The 12,792-nt window shown below is 38.0% G+C and overlaps 2 protein-coding genes across 2 annotated transcripts; one reads left to right on the plus strand and one right to left on the minus strand.

Annotated features, from left to right (window-relative positions):
- Positions 1-57: 57 nt before the first annotated feature.
- Positions 58-6,792, plus strand: LOC131779199 (solute carrier family 15 member 4). The gene is made up of 5 exons (XM_059095720.2): positions 58-1,181; positions 1,632-1,821; positions 3,295-3,520; positions 4,065-4,229; positions 5,298-6,792. Exons 1-5 carry the CDS (start codon positions 250-252, stop codon positions 5,687-5,689), a joined length of 1,905 nt encoding a protein of 634 aa, XP_058951703.2. The 5' UTR covers positions 58-249; the 3' UTR covers positions 5,690-6,792.
- A 1,398-nt stretch (positions 6,793-8,190) lies between these two features.
- On the minus strand, positions 8,191-9,228 carry LOC131797889 (trace amine-associated receptor 9-like). Its single transcript, XM_059115548.2, has one exon. The coding sequence runs from the start codon at positions 9,226-9,228 to the stop codon at positions 8,191-8,193; it is 1,038 nt and encodes a 345-aa protein (XP_058971531.2).
- Positions 9,229-12,792: the final 3,564 nt, after the last annotated feature.

The raw sequence follows: 12,792 nt of genomic DNA on the forward strand, positions 1-12,792 counted from the left end.
CAGTCCCTCGAGAGAGAAAACAATTTTAACGTTTTGATCGGATCGGTTTTGTCTGGTTCTCGTTCAGGAGACTTTAGGAATTATTAACCGGAACAATCCCTTCTTTCCGGAAACAAAATTGCTTCATGACAAGACAAGTCACCGTTTCGTTTTTTCTTAGAATGTCCACGGACTCTATGATCTTACGAAGTACATTTATTTCTTCATTCGCACGGCGCTCATTCAGAAAAAGAACATTACATCAACAGTATGCCTCTTATTGTTAAAGTTAATCCAGGGAACGTTTTAGGGAAATATCCTGACATTACATCGCCTGATGGTCTTATTTCTCCACCGCCGATAGAAACAGAATTGAAAGAGACTTCGCCGCTTCTGCGGGAAAAGATCAAGGCAAAACAACGTCAATTTAGGAAAGCTGTTTCGCGAAAGATACAGAGAAGACTTCGAAACATGAAGCGAACTCCAGTACTGATGCTAATTTTGATCGAGGTTTTTGAACGGTTTGCATACTATGGGATACTCATCAACTTCGTTTTGTTCCTGAACAAGTGTTGTGGTTGGACTATGTTTTTGTCAGTGGCAAGTGTAATGACATTTTCATCAATTTCGTGGTTCATGTGTGCTCTAACAGGAATAATGGGTGATTCGCGTTTTGGTCGCTACAATACCATCGTGAGTGGCTTCCTGGTTTATTTCTTTGGTGCTTTAACTCTTGTACTTGTGGCCTTTTTAATGGGATATTTTTACCTCGAGAATGGGCAACCTCGAGATAGAATAGACCAGCCTTGGATTTTAATGATTTTACTCGTGGCGTTACTGAGTATCTGTGCTGGAGAGGGAGCTGTAAAGGCGAATTTATCTGCTTTTGGGGCAGACCAGCTTAAGAGAGATGCACCAGTGCAGGAGAACAAGATGTTGTTTAATTGTTTTTATTGGATGTCCAATGTGATTTCGTTGCTGTGTCTGGCTGGTGTTACGTATATTCAACAAATGAAGTGGTGTTACGGCTTCACCATAGGGTTTGGTATTCCTGCTTTTTCACTGACAATAGCGTTTGCAATATTTCTTTGCTGTCGCAAGCATTTCGCCATTGACAGGCCTCGCGGCACTGGGCTCAGGAATATGTGGCTTATTATGCGTCAAGCCTGGTCAAGGAGAAAAGTTGTTAAAGTGGAAGAGAGGTAGTCATCCTGGGCTTGTAAAATAAAGAATGATAATTATAGATTTTGAGTATGCTCACATGCTGACCACTAGTAACAGGGACCTCTCCCCCCTCTCCTCCCTCCTCCCCCCCCCCTCACACTTAGAATACAGGATTACACATCTTTTACACAAGTTTACAGGGGAGCTTGATGCCAGGTAGGTGATGCCAGCGGCGTCACAATCAATGGCTATGGGTTTGATAATCTGACTTTTCCACACCAAGCAACTTGAGATCTTGGCAATCTGGAAACCTACAGCTGTAAACAGAAAATCTTTTAACTCTGCCTTTGATATTCAAGGCCTGGCTGTCAACTTTCATACGCTGCTTAAAATTTTGATAACTGTCTTTACTGATATTTTCTCTGTCGTATTTTGTTCATCTGTCTGTTCTTGTTTTGTTCATTTGTTTTGTCCTGTTTTTCTTAAAGGGAGTTAATTCCAAGAAGTACTTGTACTTCAGAGAGTGATTTTTCTCCAAGTGGTGGAGACTGGCTGGACATGGCACTGGTGGCTTATGGTGGAACATTTATGGATTCTGAAGTGAATGAACTCAGGGCATTGAAGAAAGCTGTTGTGTTTTGTTTGCTCTTAATTCCATACTGGATGATTTATACTCAGGTAACTGAGAATGAGGTTTTAAGACATGTTTCAAATTCTACAGCTAAACATCTTCTGGTGATGTAGAGCTGCAAAGACTTCTGTTAGTTGGATGTTCATGTATGCTGTAGATGAGAGTTTGTATTGATATTATTATATTACAATCAAAGAAAAATTTTTAATTGACATAAAAAAATTCAAGGTGTGTAATCCAACACTACTCTAACAGTTCATCACTTTTTGCAATGGAAGGCCATCAAAGTGATTCTAGAATGAGAAAGGTGACTGATTTTTGTTTACAATCAATTTCGGGATCAGTTGGTCAATTACTCAATAAGCCTATTAACAAACATAGAAATCATAAAGGAAGAAAGAAAGACAAAAATACACAAAGTCAACAAGTATTCAAACTAACATTTGGTTGGTGGTTTGGTTTGCCAGTAGGTCAGTCATTTGATAAATCAGTCAGTCAGTTGGTCCATCAGTCAGTTGGTCAGTTGGTTAGTAAGTCATTCAGTCAGTCAGTCAGTGAGTTGGTCAGCCAGTCAGTTGGTCAGTCAGTCAATCAGTTGGTCAGTCAGTCAGTCAGTTGGTCAGTCAGCCAGTCAGTTGGTCAGTCAGTCAATCAGTTGGTCAGTCAGTCAGTCAGTTGGTCAGTCAGTCAGTTGGTCAGTCAGTCAGTTGGTCAGTCAGTCAGTCAGTTGGTCAGTCAGTCAATCAGTTGGTCAGTCAATCAATCAGTCAGTCATTCTGTCAACCAATCAAGCAACCAATTAGTTAGTCAAACAGTTAGTTGGCCAGTTAGGGCCTTTCTACACGAGCAGACAAAGCTAGAATTTTCCAGACAAAATCAAAGAGCCAATTTTGTCCTGACATGTTTTTGTATCTGGCAGGCATTAAAAATTTAAAGGCTCTCAAATTCCATCAGCACCTGATCTGTTCATAAGACAGGCCAGCATAGTTTGCCAAAGTATTCCACCTCCAATTTACGGGATTTATCCTAAGTTGTTTTAAATTATTTTAGAATTCCTGAATTTTGCAATTTATTTCAGTTCAATTACATGCTAGCAGTGTGTTTGAAGATTTGTCGGCTTTGGCAAAAGTTTTTTAATGTGACAAACCATTTGCAGTTGTAAAATGTTAGTGATAACAGAAAATATGTCTGAAGAAACAACAGTACTTTTTCGCTTGCATGGAAAGACCCTTAGTCAGTGAATTAGTCATTCACTCAGTTATAGTCAGTTTTTCTCAGTCATTTAGTCTTTCAGCTGGTCAGTTGGTCAGTCAGTCAGTTAGTCAATTGATCAGACAGTCAGCCAGTCTGCAGTCAATGATCCAGTCCAATCAATCAATTGAAGTCCTCATTTTACATCTGTGAGTCTGTGTACATTGCAAAAGACAAAAGGAGGGACAAATGGAAATTTTTAAAACCCACAATGTTGTTATTGACATTCATATTTTCAACTGAAACTGAATTTCAATTTATTTAATTAGCTTTACAGCACATTTATCCTGCAAGGTCTTCACCTCAAGGCTGAATATGGAGGGTTTATTATCCCTGCTGCTTGGCCAAGTCTCTGTGAGATTTTTATTCTTCTGATCCTTGTTCCGATGCTGGAGAGAGCTATATATCCCAGCCTGAATGGGTGTGGTATTAATGTCTCCATCCTTGGAAAGGTCATCTTAGGAATGTTCCTGGCCGCTGGTTCAGCTGGAATGGGTGAGTACAAGTTTGGGGCAGATTCAAAGGTGGTTCAGGTGTTTTGGTCAAACTCCCTACACTGAATTTGAAAAACATCTAAACACATGCAAATATTGGGAATTTTTTCTACAATAGTTATCCCTGAAAAAAATGAGAAATCATTTTTTTAAGATCTCAATTTCAACATTCTTGGCAGGGGCATCACCCCTCACCCTTCCATGGATTGCCCTCTTTTTGGTAGACATTTATCCAAATGCTCCTTTACTCCTCCTAGATTTACCAATGGTAAAAATGCACAAATTTCATGTAATTTGTACCTGCAAAACTTTTCCTACATCTTCTTCATGTATCACAATCAGAAAGGGCTGATTTTAAAGAAAAATAATTGTACCAAATGCTTTCAAATGCCAATATACATATTTGTACCTGTCAAAGATTGAAAATCAGTAATGAAACAGTCATGTACAGTGTACATATAGTCTGCTTCAAAAGGGTGGTACTGGTGGCTGCTAAAATCTTACACATTTAACACTCCTTTGACCTTTCTTTTTTCACTCTACAGCTGGTTATGTTGAAAAAGAAATGACAAACAGTTTTTTTGATGCTGGTTCTGTCAATCATACTGCCAGTGGGGAAAAATACCCTGTGGTGAGAGACTATTCTATTTGGTGGCAAATTCCACAGTACACCCTGATGGGTATGAGTGAAGTCTTCACAAGTATTCCAGGTAAGGCAGTGTACTCTCTTGTCCATGTTATACATGTACCAGACACTGTTTAATTTTGTTGAATTGAATTTAAACAGGTAATCTAAAGTATAGACAATGGAATTTTAGGTTATGAATTAGATAACATGGTAGTGTTTATGTTGCATTATATGTATTTATAGCTTGTAAGTTATGTTCATATTGTATTGTAAGTAATTCAAGTGAGTTGCAAAATAAAATTAAACAAATAATAATTATAATGAATAACAAAACCAAATAAAAAATTTGTATGTAGTTAAATTTAGACAGCTATGAACAAGGCAGTGCCATCATGATTATCTACACTTTTATATACGTTTTATCTTCTTATTAATGATACAGTAACTTTATGACTGAAGAAGCTGATGAAGCCTTAGACAGTATCTTTCAAAGTGTGTTGGCTTTCATCTTTTATGCCCAATTCACAGCCCTGCAGGGAAGCATTTCCTGCCTTTCACTTGGTTTTTTCCTGTTTTGATAAGCCTTCCTCCCAAATCTCACATTTCCATAAAAACTTACAGCATCCACATAATCATTGCATTTTGAATTTTTTTTGTGTACTTTCTTTACTTGGAAAATGATGTAAAAGGAAATAAAAAATAATGCAGTTAACCAATGTATGTAAAAAGGCAAAAACTGGAGGGTTTTCACACTCATTTTAAAACCATTCAGAAGATCCTTCTAGTTAGACTTAATGTTTCCTGTTTTGTATGGGTTCTTCATCATTTAGTTAACACTCTGCACTGAATTGAAATATAGCGTCCAGTTTGAATTGCCATTGTTCTGGAGTGACTAGCCTCATCTTCACGAGGAAATACAAAAGAATTATCGCATCTATGAGAGGCTAGTTAGTCTAGAACAATGGCAATTCAAATTGGATGCCATAAATTATTTTGCTTCGGCTAATATGAATTTGATTTATGTACATTACCCAAGATTCATGGCATATCACTTCTATGATTAGATATTTTAATTTGTAGCAAGTTCAACTTGTTTTACTGATCATTTTGGTATAACGTACTCGTATTTACTATCTGATTTTAACTCTAGGACTTCAGATGGTGTTCACCATGTGCCCGGACACACCACAAAGTGTGACATCTGCAGTATTTAACATCATGATAAGTATTGGAAGTCTGCTGAGTCTTAGCATTTTAGCGCTTACCGCTTATCTTTGGGGGTGGTACCCCAGAGCCAGGGAAGGGGCACTCGGGTACTATTTGGGTAACGACAAAGTTGCCTACTATTACTGGCTGTTAGCAGTAGTGATGGTCGCAACAGCACTTTTGACTTCTATTGTAGGATATACTTGTGATATTGGACCTGACAAAAATGGAATTAAACACCAAGTGCTGGTCAATGAAGAGACTTCGACACAAGGTCAGCTTTCAAATGCCGGGGTTGATTCAAAAAATAACACATTTGTGGAGCTCAGCTCGTGACAAACTGTGTTCACTGTTTAAAATATTTATTCTAAATTGGAAGTGCGTTTGGATGTGAAGTTGTTGTAATGTTTCAGATTGGCAAGCTTGTATACGTAAAGTATTGTATGCTGTAAATTAGTTTCCGAACGTCAATGAACGAAAGATACAGTACAATATATGTTGTTCGAATAAGCTAAGGTGGACCTTTATTGCTCATTTCAAGCGGATGGAAATTAGCCATGCATTGTGATGTTAATACTTCAGTTTACAGTTCTTAAATCAAGTACTTGTTTCATTTCTAAAATGCACGGGAAATCGCTTTTCACAATTTAAATTCTGCGTGAAGACAAATTTTCTTCGTCAAATCAAACTGGATACTATTCAGAAAAGGACCAACAAAACTCTACAAGGCAAACTAATAATTTTCGTGTTTAAAAATGTCCACAGCGCAGTGTTGTAACGAATCAGAAATTGATAATGAGAACGGTGCTTGGGTTTCCAGTATGGCTAACTGTGTTTAAACCTTCCTTAATTTCCTTCTCTGTTTGTTAATCAGTTTGTTGCGAGCGACAATCTACACTAGCTCGTGGCAAAACTGTGTTCACTATTTAAAATATTTATTCTAAATTGGAAGTGCGCTTTTTTTTAATACATGGACATTGTGACTATGGATTTTTTATTTAGAATTGATCTGTGCCACAGATATAGCCACTAAACAATGCTAACCATCAAGTATTTTAACAATTTATTAGGAGTAAAGAAACATCTTAGTAAAATAGATATCAATATTGATTACAAAATGACTTGACTCTGTGGCCGTAGAATTACGATAAAGATGATTATGATAATGATAATGACAGTGGAGGATCTAGACCTTGATCTAGGGGGGACGGGCAGTTTTTTGTCGCTTGCCCTACTGGCTTTTCTTCCTTCTTCGATTCTATTTTTTTGTAAACCCAAAATAAGGAGGGGGACCCGGACCCCCCAGGGCCCCTCCCTTAGATCTACCATTGAATGATAATAACACTGACAACGGTAACGATAATGATAACGATAAAGATAGAAGTAATAGTGGCAGAAACTGTAATGATGATAATAATGATGAAGATATAGATAATTAAAGTACAAATTTAACAAAACCATTTGTGACCTTTTCTTCTGGTTTCTGGAATTCTCCAACCACTGGACACAGCATTCAAAGAAAGTCATCGATGCCCAGTGTCACTGAAATGATCAATGTCCTTTCACCAAGGCCAAATCTAGCTTCGATTAATTCTGTGCACATTAGGTACTTATCAGGGTTGTACCCCCCGTTAATTACTCTGGTCCCCCACGTCTGAACACCGTGATCATAACTAAGTAACCATATGACATTGTTTGAGGAAAGTTGTAATGACATGAGACCGTGGTGACAAGTTACCCAGGCTGGTAAACGTATGTGTAATTGAAAACTCGTTTTTCACTGCTGTCAATAAAGCGGCGAACTTCACTGAAAAACAGGTGCAAAGTTGCAGAGTGTGTCATAAGATTAGAACATTTCAATCCATGTGCATTCTTTCCTTTTTAAAGTAATAAACTGTACTGTATATCACGATAATTATCGAAGGCGGCATAAAATTACGAGATCGCGTGGATTCCTTGTGTTCGCTTGTTTGAAAGGCCCAGTAATTCGAAAAAGAGCGTCAAAAGGTCATGAGGAAATTTTTTCGATCAAGAATTTTGAACGAATGGAATCAGTCTCGGTTTTTTAAGCGTTAATTTATTATATATGAAATAAAGCAATTTTGCTCTTTTTAATGACATGCACACTACAATGACAATGGTATTGAAAACTCGTTTTCTGCTGCTGTCAATCAAGCGGCGAACTTCACTAGAAACAGGTGCAAAGTTGCAGAGCGTGTCCTAAGATTGGAAAATTTCAATCCATGTGTTTGTTTCTTCTTTTAAGTAATATACTGTACTGAATACCACTATAATGATCGAAGGCTGCATGAAATTACGAGATCGCTTGGATTCTTTGTGTTCGCTTGATAAAAAGGCCTATTAATTCGACTTAAGGTTATAAGAATATTTTTTCGACCAAGAATTTTGTAGGAATGAAATCGGTCTCAAATTTTTAATCGTCAATTCCTTGTATTATCATAATTATTATAAGTTTTATTAGTATCATATCATTATTATTGTAATTATTATTTCTGAAAAATTTACCACTTCTCAGAAAAAAACAGAAAAACAGAAGTACCAGTACTTCGCAGAGCAATCAGTTGGGTCAAGCAAATGACACGTACAGAATCATCTGTTTTTAGCTATAGAACCGGCTTAGTACTTACTAGGAATTTAAATACAGGGTAGCACACATATCAGCGAGATGTTTGACATCTATACAGATTCTATGCTGAAAGCGAGATTGTTACTTTAATAACAACCGAAAAGCGTTTTTTACTTTTTTCGGAATGTTATTTTTTTGGTTGGAATATTACATGTCTTCGACAGGATGCTCTTTGTCCTTTGGGCAGGGCTTAGCTAGTATTGGCTACCGACCAAGCTTCTCTGGAAAGGTGTGGTTGATTATCCTGCGGGGGATGTACCGTGCCAATATGCATGAAGTCGAGAAACGCACGGCGAAGTGTTGCAATTCGCCAGAAGTAAATCAAGGGGTTAAGAAGCGAGCCTAGCAAGACAGACGTGAAAGACCATGATGAAATAACGTACAATAAGTGAGGCTCCACCCAATCATTTGATATAGCTGCGTATATATTAAGCACAAGTGTGGGCATGTACGAGAACAGTAGCCCTGTTACAATGATTGTAAAGGTATAAGATGCCTTGTTATTCTTCCTCAGTTGCTGGGTCTCCTCCGCGGACAACTGGTGGGTCTGCATACGGCGCTTTTGCCTTTGGGACTCCAGTAAGACTACCACGCAAGTGTATACAATGACAGCAATGTAAACAAAAACGATAAAGGCTGTCAGCAGTTCGAAGATAGTTAGTAACGGCTGGTTCTCTGCTAACTCATTCGTAGAGGCCATCATTATCATCGTGATTGAAAACGATGCTGACACGACCCAGACCGTTAGAACACCAACTATCATTCTGTTCTCCGTGGCAATTTCTTCGTATCTGAGGGGCAGCTTTATGAAAACGTAGCGTTCGACGCTGATTAAGACGAGATGGCCAACCGACGCGAGGCAAAATCCATAGGAAGTCACCGAAACTACAGTGTCAAGCGCGCAAAACGGTGCGAAACCGTTCAAGTGCTTGATTTCTGACACCACGAACAAGGGTTGTACCAACATGCCAACCATTAAATCCGTTGCCCCCATACACGCAAGGAGAATGTTGTAGAGAGTTCTTAGCTGTTGTTTCGTCGCTATGACTGCGACGACCAATGCATTTGACAGGATGGCTGCAATGGCTGAGATAGAATTAATGCAGATGACAGCGATAAGGTTGTGGTGAACACCCCCTGTGAGGTACCCCGGCTGCCAGGCCGCGTAGCTAAGGTGATTGCAATCTTCTAATGATACGTTGCTCGCAGGTAAACTTGTCTCCGACATTTACACGAGATAGTTCTGTCTAATATTTAGTAACGTGAATGATCGAAGTGTAACTCAAAGCGTTGGATTTTCCAATCGTGTATGGGTTTTTAAAGATTTATCTTGCAAGAAAAGGACCAATCATGAATATTATTGTTTCCTGTTAATTGTTTAACACGTGTTCCATATACAGTCCAGATAGTGCTTATTGTGTTTAAAAATAAATTCGGTTTCACAGTTCTACAATGTTTCTTTTCTCCTGAATAAGATTTTCTGCAGAATTCGCTTAGATAGTTAAGTTGGCAAGTTCGAAGAATGACACATCATGAAAAAACGATTTCTCTCAAGAGAAAGTTAATTTGCAGGAATTCCCAAATGATAATTATATATTTTCGAGCATTTTAGTAGGGTGTAAGCAAATAACACCTACATAATCGTCTGGACCTTTATTACAGAGTAGCCCATGCAACCAGCTGGACTGTTTAGATTTATACAGATTTTATGCCGCAAAATTGTGTGGGCTGCTTGTGTTTGCATAAGATTATTTCGCTGGGAAATATAGCACCAATTAAAAATGGTAGATATTGCATCCGGTATCAGTGGATCACTTATAGGAGATTTATTTCTATGATTGCCTAAGCTGGTTAAGACTATCTCCTGGGAAGAAGCAGCTGTGATTCAAAGTGACTAAGACGATAGTGATGATAAATCAATAACAATAATGAAAATAATAATAACAGAGATGATAATATTAACAACATTTCTAATAATAATAATTATGATTATAATTACAGTAATGATAATAATTATGATGATGATGATGATAATGATAGTTATGGTACAGCCCGTTGTATCTCATTTAAACACCCAAGATGTCGAACACGAGCTATCGTGTTCCTATGGCACTGTTGTATCACCTCCCACTCCTTTTTCTCCTCCATCTTGAACCTCTCACTCGTACCCTAAAATAAAAACCATTCTTTTACATCTAAGGATGCATCTAAGTTTTCAAATCCTTTTCCTCTTCGCAATCATGATTACTTTTTTCTAGAAGCGCATATACTGAATTTTTTACCGCTGTTCCCTTAATCAGAAGTAAAAGAGGAAATGAAAAACCTACTCCTTGGGTAGTTGCTGAAAATGAAATGGAAATCGTTACTAGCAGCGAACAGTGTTGGATTTCCTTGAGGCTCTAAGACAAACAAAAACTCACGTTCATAATGAATGTTGATAAGCTTATAGATTAGTTTCAAGCTAAGCATAATTTAGTCATCTCTTGAAGTCATCATCTTCGATAAAGTTCTTTTCGTTTAATAAAAAGTTCTTCGCCACTAGTGACTACTTTCCGATCCTCATTTGTAGGGGTCGACTGATCATTCTGGTTGGATTGTAATTCCATATCTGGGCTGATTTATGTGCATCTTATGTGCAGAATCTCGCGAAATGCGCGGCGAAGCTTTTAGAACGCCAGCAGTAAATGAGTGGGTGAAGGAGGGAACTCATCAAACCAGACGTGTAAGACCACGATGAGACTGTGTGCAACGCATGAGGCTCCAACAGGGTATCGGAAAAAGGTGCTCCTACCAAAAGAATGGTTACAGGTAGGTAGGAGAAGAGAAGAACCGTTATAGTGATTGCCAAAGTGGTCGCTGCCTTTTTGTTTTTCCTCTGTTGATGGGCCCGTTCTTCGGGTAATGGCTCAGATTTTAGGCGGCGCCTTTGGTTTCGGACTTCTGAGTAGATGGTTATATAGCAGTATAGAATGATACCACTGTAAATAAGGACGACAAAGGCTAGTAATATATCAGTAGCTGGCTGTCAATAGTTTTGCGGGGGGTTGTGACTCGGTGATCATAGATGCGTGGGCGGCCATTAAACTTGCTACGACTGCTGCAACAGCCCAGGCCGTCAACACACCAGCAGCTGTTTTCTCTTCAGTGACGATTTCTTCGTATCTTAGGGGAAACTTGATGAAAATGTAGCCTTCGATGCTTAGTACCACCAGCAATCCCTATTACTATGTCAAAAGTGCAGAAAGGTCCAAGATCAAGAATGCGTTTAATTTCTGACGTTATGAACAAGGGTTGTGCGAGCGAACTGATCAATAAATCCGTCCCCGCCAAACACGCCAAGAGAATGTTGTGGAGAGTTCTCAGCTCCTTCTTGGTCGCTACAGCTATGATAATCATTGAATTTAAAGGAACAGCTATAATGGCTGAGATTTAGTTGACACAAATGACAGCAACTAGATTTACGTAGGTTCTGTTCGTAAGGTATCTTGGCTGCCAAGCCGTGTAGTCAAGGAAATGGCAAGCTTTTGATGACAGGTTGCTCTCGGGTAGACTTGTGTTTGCCCTTTAATTTTCTGAAATGATTTTCTCTTTAATCGAACGATATGAAGTTGTTGCATGTGTTGCTTGAGATTAACAAGCCTGCATACATATTTTGCCAAACATTTGTGACTCTGCAAAGTGAGTAGTTGTGAAGCTTCGATTAATTTCCGCTTATTATTGAATGTTTAGCTTTTAAATTTTATCTATCATTTATCTAAATTATATTTCCATGGACTGTTTGATGCCTTAAAAAAACCTGAATCTACTGTCAAATTTCCATAGTAGTTGATGAGAACGAGTAAGTTGGGTTGTTCTTTTTTTTAAATTTTATTTCGCTGTTTGGATTCTTCCGTTCCATTTTGGTGTTTTTTTCAATGGGAGTTTTAAAAATAGGGTTTTTTTGGCTCATTTAGGGCGGATAGAAATCAGTCCTACTTTGTGAAGTAATTTAAAAAGGAAAGAGAAAATCAACTCTTGTCCTTTCCGTTATGATAAGGAACAAACATGGGCAAAATTATATAGACGATTATTTACAATTCATTCTCGTAAGTGGTAATCGTGCAAAACGTAGAAGATCGATGTGAAGTTGTTGTAATGTTTCAGATTGGCAAGCTTGTATACGTAAAGTATTGTACGTTGCAAATTAGTTTCCGAACATCAGTGAACAAAAGATACAGTACAATATATGTTGTTCGAATAAGCTAAGGTGGACCTTTATTGCTCATTCCAAGCGGATGGAAATGAGCCATGCATTGTGATGTTAATACTTCAGTTTACAGTTCTTAAATCAAGTACTTGTTTCATTTCTAAAATGCCAAAACGCTTTTCATAATTTAAATTCTGCGTTAAGACAATTTTTTTTCGTCAAATCAAACTGGATACTATTCAGAAAAGGACCAACAAAACTCTACAAGGCAAACTAGTAACAAGGCAAACTAATAATTTTCGTGTTTAAAAATGTTCACAGCTCAGTATTGTAACGAATCAGAAATTGATAATGAGTACGGTGCTTGGGTTTCCAGTATGGCTAACTGTAGTTAAACTTTCCTTAATTTCCTTCTCTGTCTGTTAATCAGTTTGTTGCGAGCGACAATCAACACTAGTTCAAACTTCTACCATTCTAGTTTATTGGCTCGGTTTTTCATTTTTTCTGCATTTGTTTCATTCCAAACTGGAGTTTTATCAAAGAAAGAAACGTTTGTTCATTGTAGACACTTATTTGCAATTTAAACAGGAAAACAGGATGTGTGTG

This window comes from Pocillopora verrucosa, chromosome 14 (assembly GCF_036669915.1).
Source record: "Pocillopora verrucosa isolate sample1 chromosome 14, ASM3666991v2, whole genome shotgun sequence".
NCBI classification, from domain to species: domain Eukaryota; kingdom Metazoa; phylum Cnidaria; class Anthozoa; order Scleractinia; family Pocilloporidae; genus Pocillopora; species Pocillopora verrucosa.

Excerpts from the sequence above, each read along its gene's own strand:
- LOC131779199 (XM_059095720.2), top strand. The coding sequence starts at position 250 with ATGCCTCTTATTGTTAAAGTTAATCCAGGGAACGTTTTAGGGAAATAT. Across the intron at positions 3,521-4,064 it reads CGCTGGTTCAGCTGGAATGG|CTGGTTATGTTGAAAAAGAA; the intron begins GTGAGTACAAGT and ends TTCACTCTACAG. Across the intron at positions 4,230-5,297 it reads AGTCTTCACAAGTATTCCAG|GACTTCAGATGGTGTTCACC; the intron begins GTAAGGCAGTGT and ends TTTTAACTCTAG.
- LOC131797889 (XM_059115548.2), bottom strand. The coding sequence starts at position 9,228 with ATGTCGGAGACAAGTTTACCTGCGAGCAACGTATCATTAGAAGATTGC.